The 23,695-nt window shown below is 50.3% G+C and overlaps 1 protein-coding gene and 1 pseudogene across 1 annotated transcript; one reads left to right on the top strand and one right to left on the bottom strand.

Moving 5' to 3' along the window:
* Positions 1–3,318: 3,318 nt before the first annotated feature.
* LOC126932384 (uncharacterized) lies at positions 3,319–4,884 on the bottom strand (annotated as a pseudogene).
* Positions 4,885–7,744: 2,860 nt separating this feature from the next.
* SPATA3 (spermatogenesis associated 3) lies at positions 7,745–19,595 on the top strand. Its single transcript, XM_050751160.1, has 4 exons — positions 7,745–8,191; positions 12,002–12,173; positions 14,321–14,464; positions 19,542–19,595. The coding sequence occupies exons 1-3, from the start codon at positions 7,864–7,866 to the stop codon at positions 14,424–14,426; spliced, it is 606 nt and encodes a 201-aa protein (XP_050607117.1). The 5' UTR covers positions 7,745–7,863; the 3' UTR covers positions 14,427–14,464; positions 19,542–19,595.
* The last annotated feature ends 4,100 nt before the right edge of the window (positions 19,596–23,695 follow it).

Genomic DNA, 23,695 nt, shown 5'->3' with positions numbered 1-23,695 from the left:
CTCCGGCTTCTTTCCCTTTTCTGTGTATTTCAAAAGTAATGTACATTGAGCATAAAAAATACATGTAAACAAAAAGACGCCCCCAATCAAAGCTGTGATACTGTGTCCTGGCAGGACCAGCCAGGCCTGGGCCTCAATCCCAGACCTACCATCTACCATCTGACTGAATCTGAACAAGTCGCTTAACTCTGTGAGCCACAGTTTCTGCATCTGAAGTCTGGGAATGGTGTGCTCTCCATTGCTGGGTTGTGTAAAGATGACCTATGTACCCAGCACATAGGAGAGCTCCGACTGATGGGGACAATTCTTATTAGACACAAAGGAGAATGTGCTAAATGCCCTTCAGTTTCTGCCCAGGTGTTCCCAGGGGGTGAGAGATGTTCCCAAAGATATAACTGCCCGCCTGATCGCCCAAGCAGAGACTTTCTGGCAGCCACAGTTGGTCACAGGGCTAATTCTGGTCCATGGAATGTGACTGGAAATGATGTGTACAACTTCCGAGTCACGCCCTGCAAAGGAGGTTGTCTCCCCCTCCTTTCTGCTTTTCCATCCTCCTTCTGGCTGGGAAGTGGAAGATCATGGATCAGCTGCCCTGGAGAAAGAAAAGGAAGCCACATGTTGAGGATGGCAGGGTCTCCCTGACACCCCAGAACCACCGACATCTGAAGAAATAAATATTCCTAAGCCATCGTATCTCTGGATCTCTTTGTTACATCAACTTAGATATAATCATGGCATTTCAAGTGTACACCCAGGAGTCTTGGTATTTATTCTGAACACCAGCTGACAGAGCTTCTGCCTTTAGTGCCACTTGTTACCTTTAGTGTCTCCCCCCCCCCCACCCCACCATACACACAAAAAAAAGCCCCTACAAGGGCTGGACCTACGGAACCCTAGGGATGGCTTAACTCCAGCCTGATCGTCCCCTCCCTGAGGTCACACTGAGGCTGGTAGCCCCACCACCTGGATCATCCCTTCCCTGATGTCCCACTGAGACTTGTTGCCCCACCACCTCTCTCTGCTCCTCTCCCCGTTCTGTGGCTTCAGTGTGCCAGGGGCTGATTAAAGGTAGTTCAATGTGTCGGACAGTTAGTACAAGGGTTCTTCGGTGACTGAACAACTGCAGGTTGAACTTACAATGAACAAGACGCACACTGGGGCTCCTTTTCCCCAGTCAGGAGGGACAGAGTAGCTCAAATCTATGTTTTGGGAGTCTAGAACCTCTATTCCTTCCTGGTACTCCCCAGTTTAGGACATTTTGATAAAAGCTAGTTTATAGAAGGCAAAGAGCAAGCCCAGGTCCCAGGTAGGGCCTCCTACCTCCCCTAGTGTCAGGCCTCTGAGCCCAAGCTAAGTCATCATATCCCCTGTGACCTGCACGTATACATCCAGATGCCCCCAAATAACTGAAGAATCACAAAAGAAGTGAACATGGCCTGTTCCTGACTTAACTGATGACATTACCTTGTGAAATTCCTTTTCCTGGCTCATCCTGGCTCAAAAGCTCACCCACTGAGCACCTTGTGACCCCCACCCCTGCCAGCCAGAGAACAACCCCCTTTGACTGTAATTTTCCGCTACCTACCCAAATCTTATAAAACCGCCCCACCCCTATCTCCCTTGGCTGACTCTCCTTTCGGACTCAGCCCGCCTGCACCCAGGTGATTAAAAAGCTTTATTGCTCACACAAAGCCTGTTTGGTGGTCTCTTCACACGGACGCAAGTGAAACCTAGTAATCTCAATCTTGAGACTCCCACACTAGGGTATGCCTGTGGAAAGGTCAATTCCTGTATGGTGAAGTTGGCAGGTCTGATTTATCTTCAATGAAAGTCTAGTATCCATCTTTCTTTTTCTTTTCTTTTTTTTTTTTTTAGACCAAGTCTGCCACAGCAGGCTGGAGTGGCAGGCATCTGTAGTCCCAGCTACTTGGGAGGCTGAGGCAGGAGGATCACTTGAACCTGGGAGGTGGAGCTCACAGTGCGCCAAGATCGTGCCACTGCACTCCAACAGATTTGTTTAGTTTTGTTTTGTTTTTGAGACAGAGTCTCACTCTGTCACCCAGGCTGTAGTGCAGTGGCTGTAATCTTGGCTCACTGCAACCTCTGTCTCCCCAGTTCAAGCAATTCTCCTGCCTCTGCCTCCGGAATAGCTAGGACTACAGGTGCACCACCACGCCTGAGTAATTTTTGTATTTTTAGTAGAGACGGGGGTCTCACTATGTTGCTTAGACTGGTCTTGAACTCCTGGCCTCAAGCAATCCTCCCACCTCCGCCTTCCAAAGTGCTGGACTTACAGGTGTGAGCCACCGCGCCCGAGGATCTTGGAGTTTTTAGCGGGATTCTAGCTCAGAGGTTTCTGTTTGACACCCTGCTTTTCAGAGTCTTTAATGTTTATATTTAAAAAATAATTTAGCGTAACTTGGTAAAGCTCATTTTAAGAAAAATAACAAAAGGGAACAACTTTCCCCACCGTTGGGTTTCCAGTCTGTGACCTGTGACCTGGGTCCCTCTGTGCTGCCTCCTCATGCCACTCTGCTAACCCCTCGTGCTGGGCAGCAAAGGAGTTCTCTGCTTTTTGTCTTGTTTTCCTGAGGACCTTTCCTGGCGTTTTGACAGGCCACTGGGACCCACAGAAGCCTGGAACTAAGGGGACCCAAAATCATCTCCTGCAACAGCACCCATTTCTACTATAATAGCGCAAGACTCTGGCGCCCAAATCACCCAGAGAGCCGACTGGCCGAGCCGGGGCCCAGCCACCCAGGCCTCCACTCTTCTTCGCTGATTCTCAAGAGTTGCAGGTGCAATGAGATCTGGTCCACTGCTTTTTAAATGCCCGGGTGCATAAAAATTCGCCTTACTTAGAGCCTTAGGGACGAAGATTCATCCATGGTATAAAAGGACGCACCTTTTGAAACCACAGAAGTAGAAAATGGAGAAACTGAACACAGCCAGCGTTATACCAGCGTCCAACAGCAACTTCCTATATATTAGATTTCCAAGGAATAGCGGGGCGGAGGTGCTTGGCCACGACAGGAAAAGGTAGGGCTCAGGGGTATTGTGACATGCTCCGGAGAAGGGCAGCTTTTCCCTCCCAACCGAGGCCCGAGCCCAGAGGGGCGAGGGAGCCGGACCGGACATGGAGCAGCGGCCTGGGGCCCAGCCCTGCAGGGCCGCCCAGGAGAGGAAGGCGGAGGCGCAGCCACAGGCTCCAGCCCAGTCTGTCGAGGGCCACGGCCAGGTGCTACTGATCAGCGAGCTCTGGAAGCAGGATGAGGACGGCCCGAGCCTGCAGAGCTTTCCGGTGGACGCCGAGGCCAATCAGCTCCCGGGGCCCTCGTCCGCCGCAGCCAGGAGCGGCCACACCAGCGCCAGCAACTGCACCGCACGGCGGCCCAAGCGCTCGGGCGACAGCTCAATGAACCGCGACGACTGCCCGGCCACGAAGTCCAAGCGCTGCAACAAGAAGCCGCGGTGCTCCGGGCCCAAGGCCGAGGACCCGCGCGAGGCGCCTGGGGCCCCTCCTGGGACCCCCGCCTCCGCGGCGGAGGACACAGCATCTGGGCGCCAGGCGCCGCAGCACCCGCACGAGCCGGGCGCGCAGCTGCTCCTGGTGCTGTGCCGCGCGCCGGCGCTCCTCACGCAGCTGCCTCGGCTGCAGCTGCTCCTGCAACAGCTGCGCGCCCGGGACCGACGCCCGCCCGCCGCGCTGGTGGGGATCGTGGTGCAGCCGCGGCAGGAGGAGGCGGCCGAGGCGCGCCGCCGCATGGAGGCCCTGCTCAGCCGAGTCCTCGCGCCGCACAGCCCCGCCGTCGAGGTGCACACGGCCGTGTTCTGCCCCGGCCGCCCCGAGGGCACCCTGGACATCCAGCGCGCCGGCAGCCAAGCGCACAGGGTCTCCCTGGTGGATCGGGAGACGCAGACCGATGGTGAGGGGTCGGCGCGGGGAGGGGGGAGCCCCGGGGCGGAGAACGCTCAAACAGGCAGCCCTGGACCCCGACCCTGCCGCCCCGCGGGGTAGACGACAAAGCCCCGGAATCACGGCCTCTCTCCTGGCGCCTCTAGGAGTTTTGGGTACTGTTTTGGGTGGGGAGGAGCTAGAGTGCCTCCCGGTGTGCTCACTGGGACAATCTCAGCGTCAGACGTGTTCGAATTCGGAGGGTTACGACCCCCAGTCACTGGCCCCACCTACAACTTGGGGCATTGGTTCCCATGACTTGGGGTCACGCTTTTGTAAGGTATTGATGTGGGATTTTGGAGAAACGGGGCCCCCACTCCCTCCTCTCCACATGGTCCTCTCCCTTGCTTGCTTCTTAATCTTCTCCAGGAAAGAACAGTAACACTAAAAGCTTGCCTCTTGTGAGTCAGGAGCTGTTCTAAGGACTTTTCACCTGGATCCTCATGGCAACCCTCTCAGGTAGAACTCCACCAGACTAGCTAGCTGGTTGACTTCAGGATTCTCCTTCGCAACCCTTGAGACCCTTCGTGTTACTGAGCCCAGGCCTGTGGCCCATGAGATTAATTTGCCAGTCTAAGGTCCCTGGGCAGTGAGCTCTTGAGGGAGCTCCAAGTCCAGTACCTACCTGCCAGCTCCACCCTGCCAGGGGCAGCAGAAGGGACTGAGGAAGTGCTCTGTGTGGCAAAGTCCAAAGCTTAGGTACCCAAGGTCTGCCACCCTCCAGCTGGTGACCAGAGCAGGCATCCTGTCTATGGACCAGTGTCCCTCCTGTGTGACATGAAAGTGAAGGGCCGGTTGATGTCCAGGGTGCCATCCAGCTCAGAGAAGTCAGCTTCAGGACAAATGGTGACACACTTATTCTGGGTGCCCAGGACACCAGAACCATCAGAGACCTTCTGGGAGGAAATTTTCACCCCCTCAAGGCCTTATTCTGACTAATTTCCAATCCCCTTCCCCTACCTAGTCTGCATTTTCACATGACTGGCACGCCTGGTTAGGAAACTCCCTTGCCCGTGGACTAGTCCAACGGTGATCCGCAGTTGAGGCCAGAGAAGTCCCAGTCCATTTTTGAAAGTAACCCCTTGGTGATGAAGCCTTGGAGGTGCCTGATCCCCCACCACCCATGCCCACCTGCCCCCATCGCAGCTTCCTGCTTTCTCTGTCCTCCTACCTTCACCTTCATTCAGTTCCCGCAGCTTGCATTGAGCCCCTACTCTAGACTGTGGCCTTCTGAGGTTTCCACCATCTGGGGTTGGGGAATGAGAGGGAAGACAAAGACAGAAATAATTCTAATGCCGTTCAGAATATGACCAGTCTCATACAAAGAGGTGCCCTGGAGCTCAGCAGCGAGGGAAGGATGGCTTCCAGTTGGAGATCTCAAGATAGTTTTTTTTTTTTTTTTTTTTAGATGGAGTCTCGCTCTGTTGCCCAGGCTGGAGGGCAGTGGCACGATCTCCACTCACTGCAACCTCCACCTCCCGGGTTCAAGCAATCCTCCTGCCTTAGCCTCCTGAGTAGCTGAGACCACAGGCGTGTGCCACCATGCCCGGCTAATGTTTTTGTATTTTTAGTAGAGACAGGATTTCTCCATGTTGGCCAGGCCGGTCTCAAATTCCTGACCTCAGGTGATCCTGTCTCAGCCTCTCAAGTGCTGGGATTATAGGCATGAGCCACCGTGTGCAGCTTAGAAAGGCTTTATGAAAAGATGGATCCACTTGAGATAGGGCTTGACCAGAAAATGTTTTGGTAGATGTACAGAGAGGGGTGATAGAGGAGAAGGGCTTCTGAAAATGCAGGAATGTTCAGCCTGTTCATGAGACCGCTGGTGTTCACAGTTGGCTAGAGCTGGACCCAGGTAGTAGTGGTGGCTGATAAGTCCTGGGCAGTGGGCTGTGACTGTATTATGGAAGAGCCAGGTTTCCTGACTAGGAACAGGTGCTCAAGCAGAAGGCAGTGGGGCCAGGCGCAGTGGCTCATGTCTATAATCCCAACACAGGGAGGCCAAGGCAGGCAGATCACTTAAAGTCAGGAGTTCGAGACCAACCTGGCCAACAGAGCAAAACCCTGTCTCTACTAAAATGATACAAATTAGCCAGGCATGGTGACGCATGTCTGTAGTCTACTCAGGAGGCTGGAACATGCCTGTAAGCTACTCAGGAGGCTGAGGCAGGAGAATCAGTTGAACCCGGGATGTGGAGGTTGCAGTGAGCCAAAACAGGGCCGCTGCACTCCTGGAAACAGAGTGAGACTCTGTCTGAAAGCAAAAACAAAAACAAAAAAAAGAAGAAGAAGAAGAAGGGAGCGGGTGCAGGGAAGATGTTCTAGCAAAGAGCTATTGAGGTGCCATTCTTCCTCATTCTTCTGGGACAACCTCTTTCCACAGGTGCCCTCTCTCTGCTTCTTGGGACCACTCTTACTAAAGAATTCACACCATATTTTTACTGCTGCCACAGGGAAATTCCCTACTCCTCCCTAGGCCTGCTCTCTGTGCTTCCTCCATCTTTCTACTGGAAGACAAAGACCCATTCTCTGTGCCCTGTTTGGCTTCTTCTGGTACAATGGAATATTTCTTTCATTGCTACCAGGAAGTTCCACCTATATGTGTCTGCTCCTATCTGATTCATTTACACCAACGTGGCACAACCAGCGGCAATTTTGACACACACACCCCCACCACCCGTCTCTAGGGGACATTTAGGAGTATCTGGAGACATTTTGGGTTGTCCTGGGGTAGGGGGGAGGAAAGACTGGATAAAGACCAGGGATCTGGTAAACTTCCCACAATACACGGGATGATCCCCCACAACAAAGAATTACTCAGCCCAAAAATGTCAACAGGGCTGAGGTTGAAAAACACTGATTTAAACCAGGTTGAGGTTTGACTTCATGTGGCCCGAAGCCCTTTTTACCTGCCCGGGTCTGCTCTAAACCTTCCCTGGGGCAGGAGCTCCTGCACTTGCCGGTCCCACACTCACCCACCTGAGATGCACTCGCGACGGAAGTGTCTCCTGAGGTGAACACATTTTATGTTGCAGTCACAGTGTAAGCTTTAGACCGTCTTTTAAAAATACTTTTCCTCCTTCCATCCTAAAATAAAAATCACATTTAATGAACACATTGATTAATTGAGAGAAAGATTCAGTCACCTGCTTAACCCAACCAGTTGGGGTTTGGGGGATGGTCTGTGGTTGCCATCGTCGTGAGTTTGAGACAAATGTTCGTTTTCTGAACAGCTGTTATGTTCTCAAGGAAAATTATTTGCCAAATGCAAAGGTTCTTATAAAAGTCAGATCAACCCCCAAACTCCCCTCCCACAGTGGGGGAGGGCAGGCTTTGCAGGAAGGGGTAAGCTACTCTGAGATGGTAGCAGGCCCATGGGAGGTAAAGCCTTCGAGGAAGCTCCAAATCTTCAGGAAGCTGACATGAAGATGAATGCATGGGGAGCGTGGATTTTTGAGGTCTAGGAATAGGGGGTATGTGGAAGCCAGTGACAGAGCTGAGCGTCACATCCAGGGTATCTTAGAGCAGAACAGGTGGCTCACATGGACCCAGGAACACGCCAGCAGAGAGGTGACTGAAGGCTGCGCTCTGTTCACAGAAGCATGAGGATCTGGCTCTCATGGGCCCCGTGGCCAGGCATCACCAGGTCTGTGAGGACCAGGGCCTGGGCTAAGGGAGAACGCCAGGCTGGTGTCTGTGGAGAAGACTGTCCCTGCAGCCCTGCCATAGGAGCCACCCTGGCTTTTATGACCTCACAGGAGGTGTGGGTCACTGTTCTCTGTAGGGCCTGGGTCCAGTTGGAGGCCAGAGCCAGGCCTCTAGGGCAGAGGGCGAACGGCCCCTCCAGGAGGGAGCCAGGAGATTACGCAGCTCCATGTAGGTCCACGCTTAGGTTGGGAGGATCCACTATGAAGAAGGTCAAGAAGAAAAGGTCAGAGGCCAAACGCCACCGAGACTCCACCTCCCAGCATGCTAGCTCCAATTCCACCTCTCAGCAGCCTAGTCCTGAATCCACACCACAGGAGCCTAGTCCTGAATCCACACCACAGCAGCCTAGCCCTGAATCCACGCCACAGCAGCCTAGCCCTGAATCCACACCACAGCAGTCCAGCCTTGAAACCAACTCCCAGCAGCCAGCATCCCAAGCCCTTCCAGCACCCGAAATCCGCCGCTCCTCTCGCTGCCTGTTATCTCCAGATGCTAACATGAAGGCAGCCCCTCAATCCAGGAAAGCAGGTGGGCTGTCTTCTAGCTTCAGCAGTTCTAGCCTTCCTGCTGATGGAGTTCCGGGTCATCCCAGAGGCTGGTTCTTGTAGGATACTGATGCATGGTTAAAGTGTATCCTGGAGCTGTGTTGTAGAGTGTGAAGGTTTTTGTTTTTGTTTCTACCCAAGAGACCAGGGTTCCTGGGTTTTGTTATTTCTCATCATCCTGAGTCTCATTGAAGACAGCCACACATACATATAAACATTTAACTTGGTTCTATAGTAATACTTGCTCACTAGGAATCAGCAGTGCCATGCAACTGCTAAAAAATAAAAACCAAGGATGCATAAATAGAAGCATATGGTTTAGAATAAGGGAGGTGATGATCCTGCTTTATTCTGTCCTCATCAAGCTATCATTTTGGGCTATAAAAGATGCCTGACAAACTAGTCCAAGGAAGATAGTCCAGGTTGATGGAGGATGAGAGGGATCAGGGAGGCCATTTAGTGTATGACAGCCGATTGAAGGAGTTGGAGGATGTCTGTCTGTCAGGTGGAAGATGTGAATAGACTTGTTCCTTATTGTCCTGAGAAGTCTTAAGGGCCTGATATGGTTTGGCTGTGTCCCCACCCAGATCTCATCTTGAATTCCCAGTGTTGTGGGAAGGACCCAGTGGGAAGTGATTGAATCATGGGGGCAGGTCTTTTCCGTGGTGTTCTCGTGATACTGAATAAATCTCATGAGATCTAATGGTTTTTAAAAAGGGAGTTTCCCTGCACAAACTCTCTTCTCTTGTCTGCCGCCACGTGAGATGTGCCTTTCACCTTCCACCATGATTATGAGGCCTCCCCAGTCACGTGGAACTGTAAGTCCAACAAACCTCATTCCTTTGTAAATTGCCCAGTCTCAGACATGTCTTTATCAGCAGTGTGAAAACAGACACATACAGGCCCAGGGACAGGATAGCCAGACAAAATACAAGACTCTTAGTTAAATTTTAATTTTACTAAACAACAAATAATATTTTTAGTATGTGTTTCCCAAATATTGTGTGGGCATCCTGTATTTTTATTTGCTAAATTAACAACCTTACCCATGGAAGACATTAGCGACAGACAGACTTTGGCTCAACATAAAAAACTTCCCAACAATTAGCTCTGTCTGAAAATGGAATGGCTGTCAGGAAAAGTGGTTCCCCATCTTCTTGGGAGCCAAATAGTGTCTGAATAAGCACTGGATTGTGTAGAGGGAATTCAAGTGGAGTTCAGGAGGTGGGCTGGTTTATACTGCTAACAATAATGGTGATAGCAAACTAACATTATCACTAAGCATTTACTGTGTACCTAGCATTCAGCTCAAGTGTCTTAATTTTCACATGTGACAATCCTATAAAAGTTCTTCCATATCATCTCCATTTTATAGATGGGGAAACTGAGGCTCATAGGAGTCAAACAAGTTGCTCCTGAGCAGAGGCTGGTAGCCCTGAGAAGGGAAACCCGCTCTATTCTGACTCCAGAACCCTCACTCTAAACCACAGCACTGACCTTTCCATTCCAAGAGGCCTAGGAGTCTCCACAAGAGGAAGAACATCTTTGTCTGAGCAGCTCCTGGATCTGCTGTGAGCCAGTGCCCATGGCTCCACAGCCTCGAACAGGCCACACTCCCTGGGCCACAGTTTACCCCCCGGGATTGTGTGAGCATAAAAGAAAGAAGAGATGGAGATGAGAGTGCTAACTGCAAGGCATGCCATGCCAATGATCCTTCCATGGCCAGGAATCAATCCCTTCTTGACATATGATAATGATTTTGAGCACCATACTATATGTTGTAAAGACTGTGATCATCAGCCACTGAGAGAAACATTTCCGGGTTATGGTCTTCAGAACTAGTAGAAAGCAAAACTTTCCATTCCCAAGTCTTTTAATGATCACATGTGACTCACACTCCGAGAGGAATTTGGCCCATTGAAGAGGCAAAGCAAGAAAGCAAGAAACGGTGGTGGCTCACCAGTGGTTACAGCGGACACCCTATACTTCTTCCAAAGGAATTCTCTGCAGTAGAAAGGAATGTTGGAGATGCAGGATAAGGGCCTGCGTGTAAAGCATGCCATTTTCTAAAATCCAAGCCTTTTTGTGTACAGAAATATTGTAGCTCAAGAAAATGCCAGTCTTCCACTAGGATGGGTATAATCAGAAGGATGGACAATAACAAGTGTTGGTGAGGATGTAGAGAAGCTGGAATCCTCATACACTGTAGGTGGGAATGTAAAATGGTGCAGCTGCTGTGGAAACAGTCTGGTGGTTCCTCAGAGGAACATGAAGTTACCTTATGACCCAGCAATCCCACTTCTTGGTATATATCCAAGAGAATTGGGAGCATATTATTAAGCATATTAGAAGCACACCAAAACTTGTACACAAATGCTCAAAGCAGCAGCATTTGTAACAGCCAAAAAGTGGGAACAACCCAAATGTCCATCAGCTGATGAATGGATAAACAAAACGTGGTATGAAATACCACAGTACAATGAATATGGTGAAATACTATTTGACAATAAAAAGAGATGATGTCCCATTTGATACATGGGACAACATGGATGAACCTTATAGACATTTGGCTAAGTGAAAGAGTCCAGTCTCCCAAAAACCCACACATCGAATGATTCTATTTACATGAAATGTTCAGAATAAGCAAATGTATTGCCAAGAACTGGGGGAACTGGAGAATGGGGGGTAACTGCTCATGGAGATAGGGTTTCTTTTTGGGGAAATGAAGATGTTCTGAAATTAGTGGTGATGGCCACAAAACTTTGTGAATATACTAAAAACCACTGAGCGCTCTAAAAGGGTGAACTTTATTGCCTGGGAATGATGTCTCAATTTAAAAACTTTTCTGTAACTAAAAAAAGAGACAAGTCTTGCCTTTAGAATCCCCTCTCCTCATTCCGGGAAAGTATGTGTCATGGGCAAGTCTAAGCAGAAAGTGTACCGAGTCTGCCAGGTTGACTCTCCGTTTCACGCAGCTTAGGGTCAGAAGAATCTGTAGCTCTGTCAAGAAGCCACAGGGCTACAGATAGGAAACAGGAGGGAATAATCCAGCCAGAAATTATCTTGCCCGACCACAGAGGGTATCATGTACATTCTGCTGGGATCCATACCAGAGGAGGACAGAAACAGAAGATAAGATCGGGACTGGAAACTGGAGCTGTGGTTGTCTTCCGGATGGATCACTATGCTCTAGATCAATGGAACATGGCAGCTCCAATTCCAGGAATCCCAGTGCAGCCTCTCCTGGGGTGGGCAGTCACCTGAAATTCCATTTTCACTGAATTAAACGTGAGAAAGCCTGAGTTGAGAAAGCCAACTTCTGCAATCTACTCCCCAGAAGGGCATATCCCTTAAATTATCTGAGCCTCAGTTTCCTTATTTGTAAAACAAGAGCAACAGTATCCCCTTTACAGGATTACTGTGAAATTAAATGAGATGGGCATGCTAAGTCCAAAGCATCCTGAAGGCGTAAGCCATGACACCATCAGCACCACCTCCATCATCATCACGGTTGTTGTTGCTACTCCCAGGTAGCACCAGTATAAAACAGCCATTTTCTCATGCAGTCAGTCTTCACTTCTGTTTGGTTAGAGAACATTTTGTGGGAGAACTGCCTTCCTTGGGTAGTTCATTCCCAAATCCTCAATGATGCCTGGAAAAAATCCAGGATCTGCCCTGGTAATCCTGCAGCTGCTACTGTTTTGGGGGGCCTTCTCAGACTGTGTTCCAGGCTCCCCTGCCCCCACCTCCCAGAGCAGGTACCTCCCTCACCTCTTTCCTTCTGTCCCCACAGGGCCTCTGACTCGCGCCGGCCCGCATTCCTGCTCCTGTGCCACTTGCCCCTGCAGCTCTGCTTGCTGGCGTCGTCTGGGGCTGTGCCATAGCCGCATCTTCGATGTCCTTCTGCCTCGGGACTGGCAGATGGCGCCAGGGAGAGGACTCCCCAACCTGCTCACCTTCTACAGGTTCCAAGCGTGAGGGGCTGGAACCTCAGGGCACACAGTTCCCAGGGCCAGGCTCTGCCCCCAGACCTTATTAGCAATCATGTATCATTCCTCTTGGGAATCCCAGGCCGAAGGAAAGCCTTTTCCTCTTTCCTTTGGCCACTTCCTGGACGTTGGCAGGCAGGGCCCTTTCTGACCAGCCCTACCCACTGGGTACCCTCTCCACCCATACAGAGAGGTGCCAGTTTTCTTCCTCACTGGGATTTGCCTCCTCAGTGGCTTCCTTTTTATTTTCTCCAGAGATGCCCTCCCCTCCTCAGAACACTCTCCCTCTCAGCCCTTCAGAGATTCCGAGTCGCTCAGGGCCTTTGTGTTTAAATGCTGTTTGGCCGTGCACCTCCGTGGCCCCTCAGTGGCCTGTGTCTTAGGCTGGGGCCTTAGGTTCCTGATCTGCCTATGAATGTCGCCTAAAATTTAATGATAAAAAACTACTTGTAATTCATATGCCTCCTCCACACAATAGCAAGACCTCAGCCCCCTTCAGAGTGTGCTGAGCTCTTTCTGGGGGTCCCCATAGGCGACGTGTGCCCCAGGCTGGTCTGTTGGTGGCAGCCCCCATGACATCACCCATAGTATCTGTCCTTCCTTCCTCTTCCCACAAAGCCACCAGGAGCAGTGTCATGGCTGCCACTGCCCTCATAGGAAGACCCTATCCCTGCCGGGAACAGACTGGAGATGTTCCCGTCTTTGGCACTGCTAGGTTACATGCATGGGCCGGGAGAAGGGTTGCCATCTGTACCACCTGAGGGCCTTACAGATCTCAATGATAGAGGCCCTTCCACTTGGCGACTTCATACCCCCACCCCAGGAGCTGAGCCCCCCAATCCCCATCCTCGTCCTGTTCCACTTCCCATCCTCTTCCCTACCCAATCCCCTCCTTTCTGGAGCTGAAAAACTCCATCTCTCCTACATACGGAGAGAAGCAAATAGATACCGGGGCGCGTGGGGAAAACATACTTGGAGCCAGAAATACTCCGCCACCCAGTAAGCCCCGTCAAGGAAAAGTCTACCTGCCACCGTTAGCCACACCCCGCCCATACACTTAGTACTTCCATCCATCCATGGCCAAATTGTGCCATGGGTTCTTATCGTTTTAAAACCAGCAAGTGTTATTGAGTGGAATTTACTATGCAGAAGACATGGGGGACTGTGAGGGAAACCAGAACAGGGAACTTTACCCCTAAAATCATTGCAGTCTGCATGGAGAGCTAAGACCCGTGCATTTAGAAACCAAGATGCAAGATGCAAAGAGCCGTGTGTCCTCTGGGAGAGGCTCCAACAGGAATCTCTGAAAGGTTCCAACAGGAACAGGCTCCAACAGGAACCTCTGAAAGGTTCCTGTCAGCAGCATGTGAGCTGAGTCCAAAAGGATCTTGAAGCCCTCTCTGGCTTAAGATGAAAAGCGGGAGCAATCTAGGTGCAGGAAAAGGCAAACACAAGGCTCAGAATCAGGAAAGAGAGCAGGGAGGGACAGGGACCATGTCTGGTCAGGACAAGACATACAGTTTTAATGCTGTTCCACTTTTAGCACCCGCATGCTTTTCTCAGCAGAGTGTAATGTTGGCTTTTGGCTTTCAATCCACATTCACATTAAACAAGAATCCTTATTTTTGTAGGATTTTTATCAAAATGGGTATTGCATTTTTTGAATGCCCTCCTCACAATTATTGCCTTAATCATCTGTTTTCCTTGCCTTTGTGTGGGTGTAATATATTATTTCCCAAGGTTCCTTTCTCTCAATGGAGTCAAGTGATAGAACCTACCTCATAGGGTTGTTGTGAGGCTTGAAGAAGACACCGGGTGTGAAGTGTTTAGCACAAGGCCTGGCTCACAGCAGACTTGACCACCTTCCTAACCTGGTCCCCCTCTGAGTGTTCAGGGCAGCTGGCATCCCAGTCCAGCTCACCCTCCGATCCTCAGGGGTCTTTCGGCAGGGACTTTTTGGAAGGGTAGGAAGAATTAAATGTTCTCTTAAAAGGAGTTTGGAGAGGGGGAAGATGGGTATTCCTGCAATCCTGAGAGGGCCACTTAATTTCCACTTTCTCCTCCTCGTAAAGAGGCACCGAAGCCCAGCTTCCCACCACCCTCACTTTTGCTTTGTTCTACAGAAAACCTTCAAGAAAACCCTCCAGTCATCGTAACACGTGTCCTCCAAGCCCTCGGAACTGTGGCTGTGGCTCTGGGGGCTCTAGGAGCTGCCTACTACATCACTGAATCCTTGTGAACAAGCCCCTAGGCCCACGGTCCGGCAGGTATGTGGAGCGTTCTGTCCCTTCGAATGGAGGTGGTCTTTTCAGGTGGAGCAAGCCCCGGCCTCTCAAGAGAAGCTTGACAGTGGAGTGACCCCCTCCTGGCCTCAGAGTCAGCCAGCATGGCCCTCTAGGGAAGACCTGATGCTCTCAGATGCTAGACTCATTATTATAATCATCTGAACAGAGCCCCCACCTCCGCTGCCCTAGGATGGTTTCCCTGGTCACGGACCCTGGACGAGAGGAAATAGGAGGGATGGGGGCAAAGGTTCCTACCCATCTCGGACCTTTCTCCCTGCCTTGAAAGCTTGTTTCCTACCCAGTCCTACTGGTCCGTCACCCATAAAGCCCCCTTCTTCCATGAAACCTTCCTCCATCTTCCCAACTTCAATGATGTCTTCCATCTTCTCAACCCCTGTCCTCTCCACCTGTGCCTCCTGTGTTGTGGATGATGCTGTTGTTTGCCTGTGGCCTGTCTCCTAGCTGTCCTGCAAGATCCCTGAGGGCAAGGGGCATGTGGCTCACACAGCCATCTTCCCTCGCCCCTGGAAGCAGAGCCTGAGACTGGGGTTGGATGGACAGGGTTTATTGAGGAGGAGCTCTCAGGGAGTGAGGGAGGGAGGGAGGCAAGAGGAGGCAAGGGAAGGAGCAGAGAAGGAGGAGGCCAGACCTCAGCTTGACCCTGTGGGGGCCCTGGAACAAGAATTACAACACAGTTAGTCTCAGCAGAGGGGAGAGGCTTGCCCTCTGGTGCTCCTCCTTGTCAGTGCTTGGCTCTAAGGGTTGGGTAGGGACTGCATGTCTTTGTGGAAAGAGCAGCTCCCTTTGGGCTGAGGGCACTTCCCTAGAGGAGGGGCAGCTCTGAGCTGTTAGCAGCACACTCACAACTCGCAGGAGTTGAGCAGTGGATGCACCAGCCCCAGAAAGGGGATAATCATCGGTTTTCCTTGCCTTTGCAGTGGGCGTAATATATTATTTCCCAAGGTTCCTCTCTCTCAATGGAGTGAAATGATAGAACCTACCTTGTAGGGTTATTGTGAGGCTTGAAGAAGACATTGGGTTTGAGGTGTGAGGGTCTGGGGGGGCGCCAACAACTTCCACAATGATCCCCTTGCCACATCCACACTTAGCAAATGCTTAATAAGTGACAATGGGGATGATAGCATGGGGGTAATGAGAAGCATTTCACCCTACTTCCAGACCTCCACTAGCCCCAAGAGTTGATAGGTGATGGGACTGGGAGAAGATGTTCAGAATATCTCAAAAGACAAACCCAGAAGGTGAACTCCAGGGACAGCTTACCATCCCTTCATGTGCTCTGTGATGCCATGTCCCATGTCTGTGGCAGAGGACATAGTAGTTCCTTAGCTGCTATGCTATTTCCTGAGGCATTTCCTGAGTGGCAAGAACCTCAGTTTCCTCATCTGTAAATAGGGAAAATTACAGTACCTTCCTCTTGAGCCTGTTGGGAGAGGTGAGATAAGGTGTTAGAGGACAGAGCTCACTGCTGGGGGTCCTGTTGCTGTTGTCAACATGGATGTGGTGGGAAGGATGCCAGCTTTGGAGTTAGAGCTGCCGGCTCGTTTCTTGACTCTGCTGCCTGATAGCTGGGTGTTAGAGACATGTTTCTTAATTTCTCTGACAGTGTCATGTCTAGTGGAGAGAATAATAACTACCTCCACGGGCAATGGTTTTGAGGATTAACTGAGGGGATGTGCAGAAGTGCCAGGCACAGGACCTGGTGACAGGGGTGGGTGGATGCTGGCCATTGGCAACGTGACGAATGCACCCGAGTTAAAGCATTTTCTCTTCAAAATTCCTTGCAGCAGAACCTAATGGTTGTGAGCTGGAGTTCTGGAGGCAGGCAGGCTTGAGTCATAGGCCTCTTCAAAACCCAGTATTTCTGAGGCCTGGGGCAAGTTCCCTAACTCCTGATGTCTCATTTTCTTTTCATTAAATGGAGATAATAATAGCACAGCTCTCATTGGATTGTTGGGGAGATTGAGTGGAAAAAATGCATGTAAAATACTTAGCACAGTTCCTGGCACAGAATAAGCACTCAACAAAGCTACATCACCAGCAATACCACCACCATCAGCACCATCACAATTATCACCATCATTCTCATCACCATCACCATCATCATCATCACCACCATCATCACCATCATCATTCATCATCACCATCATCTGCATTACCATGATCATCACCACCACCATCATCATCATCATCACCATCATCATCACCATCATCCGCATTACCATGATCACCACCACCACCATCACCATCATCACCACCATCATCATCACCACCATCACCATCATCATCACCACAATCATCACCACCATCATCACCATCACCATCATCACCATCACCATCATCACCATCATTACCACCATCATCATCACCATCACCATCATCACCACCATCACCACCATCATCATCATCACCATCACCACCACCACCACCATCATCACCATCACCATCATCATCACCATCACCATCATCACCACCATCACCAGCATCACCACCATCATCATCACCACCATCATCACCACCATCATCATCACCACCATCATCACCATCACCATCACCATCATCCTCATCACCATCACCATCATCACCACCATCATCAGAATCATCTGCATTACCATGATCATCACCACCATCATCACCATCATCATCATCACCATCACCATCATCACCACCATCACCAGCATCACCACCATCACCATCATCATCACCATCACCATCATCACTACCACCATTATCATCACCATCACCATCATCATCACCATCACCATCATCATTACCATCATCATCACCACCATCACCATCATCACCATCATCATCACCACCATCACCATCATCACCATCATCATCACCACCACCACCATCACCATCATAACCATCACCATCATCACCACCACCACCATTATCACCACCGCCACCACCATCATCACCATCACCATCATCACCATCATCATCATCACCACCATCACCATCACCATCATCATCACCATCATCATCATCACCACCACCATCATCACCACTGCCATCATCATCATCGCTATCATCATCACCACCATCATCATCACCACCAGCATCATCACCATCGCCATCATCACCATCATCACATCACCATCACCATCATCATCACCATCACCATCATCATCATCACCATCATCACCACCCCCATCACCATCATCATCATTATCACCATCATCACCATCATCATCACCACCACCATCATCACCACCACCCACCTCTATCACCAGGCCCTGCACCTGGCAATTCTGCACATCCCCTCAATCTTTACAACCATCACCCTTGGAGGTAGTTGCCATCATCACCATTATCATCATCATTATCATCATTACCGTTTGTTAAATCAGTGACTTTGGATACCTGTAAAATCACTTAATATTTTTCTTTAAATTTGCTTACTTTTTGACTGGGAATAGTGGCTCAAACCTGTAATCCTAGACCTTTGGGAGGCCCAGGCAGGAGGATAACTTGAGCCTGAGAGTTTGAGACCAGCCTGGGTAACATACCAAGACCTTGTCTCTACAAAAGAAAAAAAAAAAGAGTGAGAAGAAGAAAAAAGATTAAAAAGTTAGCCAGGCATGGTGGCACATGCCTGTAATCCCAGCTATTTGGGAGGCTAAGGTGGAAGGATTGCATGAGCTCAGCAGTTGGAGGTTGCAATGTGCCATAATTGCACCAAGGCACTCCAGTCTGGGTGACAGAACTCTTGAGACCCTGTCTCAAGAAAGAAAAAAAAAAAAAAAAGGCCGGGTGCGGTGGCTCACGCTTGTAATCCCAGCACTGTGGGAGGCCAAGGCGGGCAGATCACGAGGTCAGGAGATCAACACCATCCTGGCTAACATAGTGAAACCCTGTCTCTACTAAAAATACAAAAAAATTAGCTGGGCGTGGTGGCGGGCACCTGTAGTCACAGCTACTCAGGAGGCTGAGGCAAGAGAATGGCATGAACCCAGGAAGCCAAGCTTGCAGTGAGCCAAAATCACACCACTGCACTCCAGCCTGGGCAAAAGAGCAAGACCCTGTCTCAAAAAATTTTTAAAAATAGGCCAGGCACAGTGGTTCACGCCTGTAATCCCAGGACTTTGGGAGGCCGAGGTGGGTGGATCACCTGAGGTCAGGAGTTCAAGACCAGACTCACCAACATGAAGAAACTCTGTCTCACTAAAAATGCAAAATTAGCAGGGCATGGTGGTGCATGCCTGTAATCCCAACTACTCGGAAGGCTGAGGCAGGAGAATCGCTTGAACCCGGGAGGCGGAGGTTGCAGTGAGCTGAGATCGTACCATTGCACTCCAGCCTGGGCAACAAGAGCAAAATTCCGTCTCAAAAAAAAAAAAAAAAAAAAAAAGAATATTAGCTTACTTTTTAACTGCCCGGGGAAGAACTTTAGCCAATGAAAGTCTCCTGGGCACCTGTATGAGAGTCACGGTGAGGGAGGGCGATGGGAGTGCATCGTGGGGGTACATTAAGTCGTGCTGAGCTTGTAGGCTCAGCTCTTAATTAACAGGCAGTTTGACATCCTTCACTGTCCAGGGAGCGAAGAACCATCTGACGACAGGGGCGTTTTTCCTTTTTAGGGAAAGATGCTTCTAGAATATTCTTTCCTAAAGTTTGGTAAACCTCTCCCTTGGCATCTTCCTCAGCTGAGGATGAGGCCCTGAAAGCAAAGGACTTCTTTCCCAGCCATTTTGGGCATTGAATGTGGTCAAATCACTGCAGTGTAGCTTTTGGGGGGTGAGACTCCATCATAGCTGCAGGGGACCCAGGGAAGGCGCTGGCACCGATGAAATGAGCAGGAGCCAAGCCTGGCCAGGCGCCTGGCAAAAGGCGTTACAGCCTGAGGTGTGTGGCTGAAAGAAAGAGTGGATGCAAGGAATGGAAGAAATTTGAATCCTAAATAATTTATTTCTCCACAGAAGGATCATAGTTGCTGAACCCTCACCTGTGAGGCTGTGAAACTGGAAAGCCACAGGATTCCAGGTCACATGGGGTATTATCTAAGCTGATTGGTCTGTCCTTGTTTTTCTTACAGATCCAGTTTCCATCAAAGGACCTGTCTTGTCACTAAAATTTAAAAAAAGAAAAAAAAAAGAATTCTGTTTCTTTAGCACATTTTACTTTAGAGACATAAAAGCTGGACTTGGCAAATGGCTAGGAAGGGAGGTGTGGGGACCCCGGTGACCTTTTGAGCCGCAGGTCAAGCAGAATTGGTGCCTGTCATTCCTGTTCAGAGCCACAGACCCCCGGTGGAGCAGCTTTCTCTGCACACACTCACAGAACACAGTGTTTGCTTTAGATGTTCTCACTCTAAATGAAGGGATTATAAAGCTTAACTCAATAGTTAACGTAATTAGTCATCTGCACCTGTGTCCCAGGGTACTCCCAGTTAGTGGGAATAGGAGAAATGTACCGGTTCGCCTCCAGGCCTGCACCCCAGAGGACAGAGGCCCTGTGCCCAGGAACACCATCTGTAGAAATAGGTTCTTTTAGGGTCACCTGTGATGGGGAGTGGCCTGCCATGCAGCCTTGTGGTTAGTGCTGGTGATGTGGCTACACCCAGCCAGTGCCCAGTGGGATTTTACCTCCAGCTCCTGAACAGCCGATTCGAAATCTTAGTTCAAGGTGATCCCAGCAAACACCAGTAGGGGAGAAGAGTGTAAATGAGGGAAGGAGACTGGGCTTGGTGGCTCATGCCTATAATCCCAAGACTTTGGGGGGCCAAGGCGGGAGGATGGCTTAAGCCCAGGAGGTCAAGGCTGCAGTGAGCTATGATTGCGCCTCTGCACTCCAGCCTGGACGACATAGCAAGACCCTGTCTCAAACAAAATAAAAAGGAACCACCAGAGAAGGGAGGACAGCCAGTACTGGTGAGTCCTAATGCAGTGGCCATTGAGGGCAGCTGAAGCCTGATCCTGCTGGGGCGTCATGGGATGGGAGAAGGCAGAACACACACCACACAGCATAGTCAGCCCACCTGACAGGGAGCTGAGGTATTTGTAACCTGTTGGTCTTGGAGAAAGGCTGTGAGGAGGGAGGTGGTTAATTCCTCCACACTTTTGTCCCACTCTGGAGAGGAAACCCCCAGGCAAAGAAATGCAGATGCGAGGTGGGGGTCAGCCCACATGCACTGGAACGGTGACAGCTGACAGCGGTGACAGCGGCATATGGTGTAGGGGTGGAGGGAGGACAATGCTGAATGCCTGTGAGGCATCCACAGACCCATGCCCAGGTGACCTGCTATGCCTCTAAGAATTAGTTAGACTGGGACCTAGCAGGGCAGCCATTGGGGAGGCAGGGAGCTGGTTTACCCGCAACAGCACTGGTGTGATTGGGCAGGATGGGCCAGGCTGGAGCCCATTCTCCACCCCCCAGTCCCAGGATTTCCTTTGTGAAACAGGTGTGGGAGTTGCGTGGGGTCATGTTGTGGTCCTGTCCTGCAGGGACAATGAAAGGACCTATAGACATGGTGGAAGGGACTGGGTACTCCATGGCTGCAGCTTCTGGACTGAAGACACTTCCTTTTTCTGGCGTATTGAGGTCCCCCTTTGTTGTAAATGTTGGACAACCTAACCCAAACTAGGCTTAAGCAAAATGAGAATGTATTAGCTCCTATAAAAGTCAGGAGAGAGTTCTGGTTCAGATGTGGTTTGCTCCAGGGGCACGGGCCGTTTCCCTCTCTCTATAGCAGAGTTAGTTCCATTCTAGCTGCAGCAGCAACAGCTCCCAGCCTACAGAGGTCAAGTGTAGCAGAGAGGGTGAGCCGGCCCGTCTCCCCGCAGCAAAAGGCATCACAGCTCTGACTAGGTCCTGTGTCCCTCCTAGTAGCCATCACTGTGCCCAGGAAAATGCAGGGGGCTGTTTGGCCAGGTTGGAGCTGCACAGCCTCCTTTGGAACATGAGGATAAAATCCACAGAAACCGTGAGCACGGAGCAGGGAAGAAAATGATTCTCCAACTGCAGTGTGGGTAACCTGTTACCAAAAGGGTTAGGAATGGACACTGGGCAGCTAAAAACAGCACATGCCCCCTCCAGTTGGCTGTGGGTCTGCAGCCAGGACCTGTGCTCACCCTCTGCTTCTCCCCTTTTTCCCCCATCACCACCTCCTCACCAGAATGAATGCTCAAGTGGCCAGGAGAGAGAACTCTCAGCTGGCTCAAGCCGCTGACTTGCAGTGGATCCTGGCAGCTGGATCCCCCGGGCAGCAGTGAAAACTAGCCTCCCGTCCCCAGGGAAATGTGTGGGCACTGCTGGTTGTCACAGTGACTGGGGGATGCTGTGGGCTACTAGTGAAGGTCAAGAATGCAATGCACAAGACAGACCACACAATAAAGAATCATCCCATCAAAACCCCAAGGGCATCCTCCTAGACAGTCACTGTCACCTGGGCTCATCTGTGGATCTGTGGATGCCCTCCCACACTGGCCTTGCATTGTGGCTCACGTTGCCCATCGTGGACCATAGGGATCCCTCTTGAAGAGTGGAAACCGCACATGCTAAACAGCCACATGCCGGAGTCCCCATCTTCATCCTGCCGAGTGCAGTTCTGTTGACACATCCACTACTCTTGGTTAGGTCCTGGAGGCAGGGAGCAGGTTTTTCCTTCTCAAATCCTTCCCAGCACATGAATGAGTAGACCTGTCACCATCAGGAGCATTTTGGGATACATTAAGATTTGGCTTAGGCCATTGTATTCAGAATGGTTTATAAATGTGATCACTGGAGAGGACTGTTTTAAGTACAGCCAATTTCAAGCAACAGCCCCTGATAGGGGCTTTTGAGAGGGAAGTTTAGAGCTGGAAAGAAGAGTGAGCAGGTATATTTCCTATTACCATGCAGTAGCTGAGACTGCTCTGGCTGTGAGTTTGGGGACAGTCTGGCTGAGGCCGGGCCTGCAAGTTGTAGGGACCAAGGCCCTTGGTCCCCTAAAGGTTCGCTGAACACTCACATGAGGCAAATTGATTAATAGGAGAAAGGCGTACACATTAATGTATACACATGGGAACCTTCAGAATGAAGACCCAGAGGTACAGAGGAAACTGTCTTCATGCTTAGTTTCAACAAAGATGGACAGCCTTGTAGAAATAGGACTGGACAAAAGGGTCAGATTTAATGCTGACAGACTGTGTGGGGAACCCAGCAAGGCCTGTCTGTCTAGATTCTTCTCGGCCTCTCTGAGCAGCATTCCTTCCTCTGGGGCATGGGGCAAGATCTCTGGAATGGGGGTCTCATGACTGACGGCAAACAAGGTAGATCAGATCATTTTGTTATGGCCAGTTCTTACACAAGGCTGGGAGAAAATTCAAGTAATACTTTTAGGTTTTCTGCCTAGCTTTGGGGAGAATGGGTTCTGGTTTCTATGGCCCCTTGGGAAAGGATTGAGTTTGTATGGCTAGCCTTGGGGGAGATGGGACTGAGAGATAGGAGGGCAGGAGATCAGGGGAAAACTTTCCCTTCTGAGGCCTTGGTTTTGCAGTGTGATTGTCTGAGCTCCAGCAGAGTCTAGCATCTTCACCAGGCTTAGCTCAAACCCTGGCTGTGAACATTGTCTCAAGACCGTCAGTTGGCCTGGTGCAGTGGCTCACACCTGTAATCCCAGCATTTTGGGAGGCCAAGGCAGGCAGATGACTTGAGTCCAAGAATTGGAGATCAGCCTGGGCAGCATGGTGAAAACTCGTATTTTGTATTTTTCAAAAAAAAAAAAAAAAATTTCAAAAATTAGCGCCTGTAGTCCCAGCTATTTGGGTGGCTGAGGTGGGAGGGTCACTTGAGCCTGGGCAGTCAAGGCTGCAGTAAGCTGAGATTGTACCACTGCAATCCAACCTGGCTGACAAAAGGAGACCCTGTCAAAAAAAAAAAAAAAGAAAGAAAGAAAGAAAAGAAAAAAGCCATCAATCAATTGGTTATTAATTAATTATTTATTTATTTATTTATTTATTTGAGACAGTCTTGCTCTGTTGCCCAGGCTCAATCTCAGCTCACTGCAACCTCCACCTCCCAGGTTCAAGCAATTCTCCTGCCTCAGTCTCTTGAGTAACTGGGATTACAAGCATGCTCCACCACGTCTGGCTAATTTTTGTATTTTTAGTAGAGATGGGGTTTCACCATTTTGGCCAGGCTGGTCTCGAACTTCTGACTTCAAGTGATCCGCCCACTTCAGTCTCCCAAAGTGCTGGGAGCCTCCGCACC

Source organism: Macaca thibetana, chromosome 12 (assembly GCF_024542745.1).
Source record: "Macaca thibetana thibetana isolate TM-01 chromosome 12, ASM2454274v1, whole genome shotgun sequence".
Classification (NCBI taxonomy): domain Eukaryota; kingdom Metazoa; phylum Chordata; class Mammalia; order Primates; family Cercopithecidae; genus Macaca; species Macaca thibetana.
The sequence above is the reverse complement of the archived record's forward strand: the minus strand, read 5'-3'. Positions and strand labels throughout refer to the sequence as shown.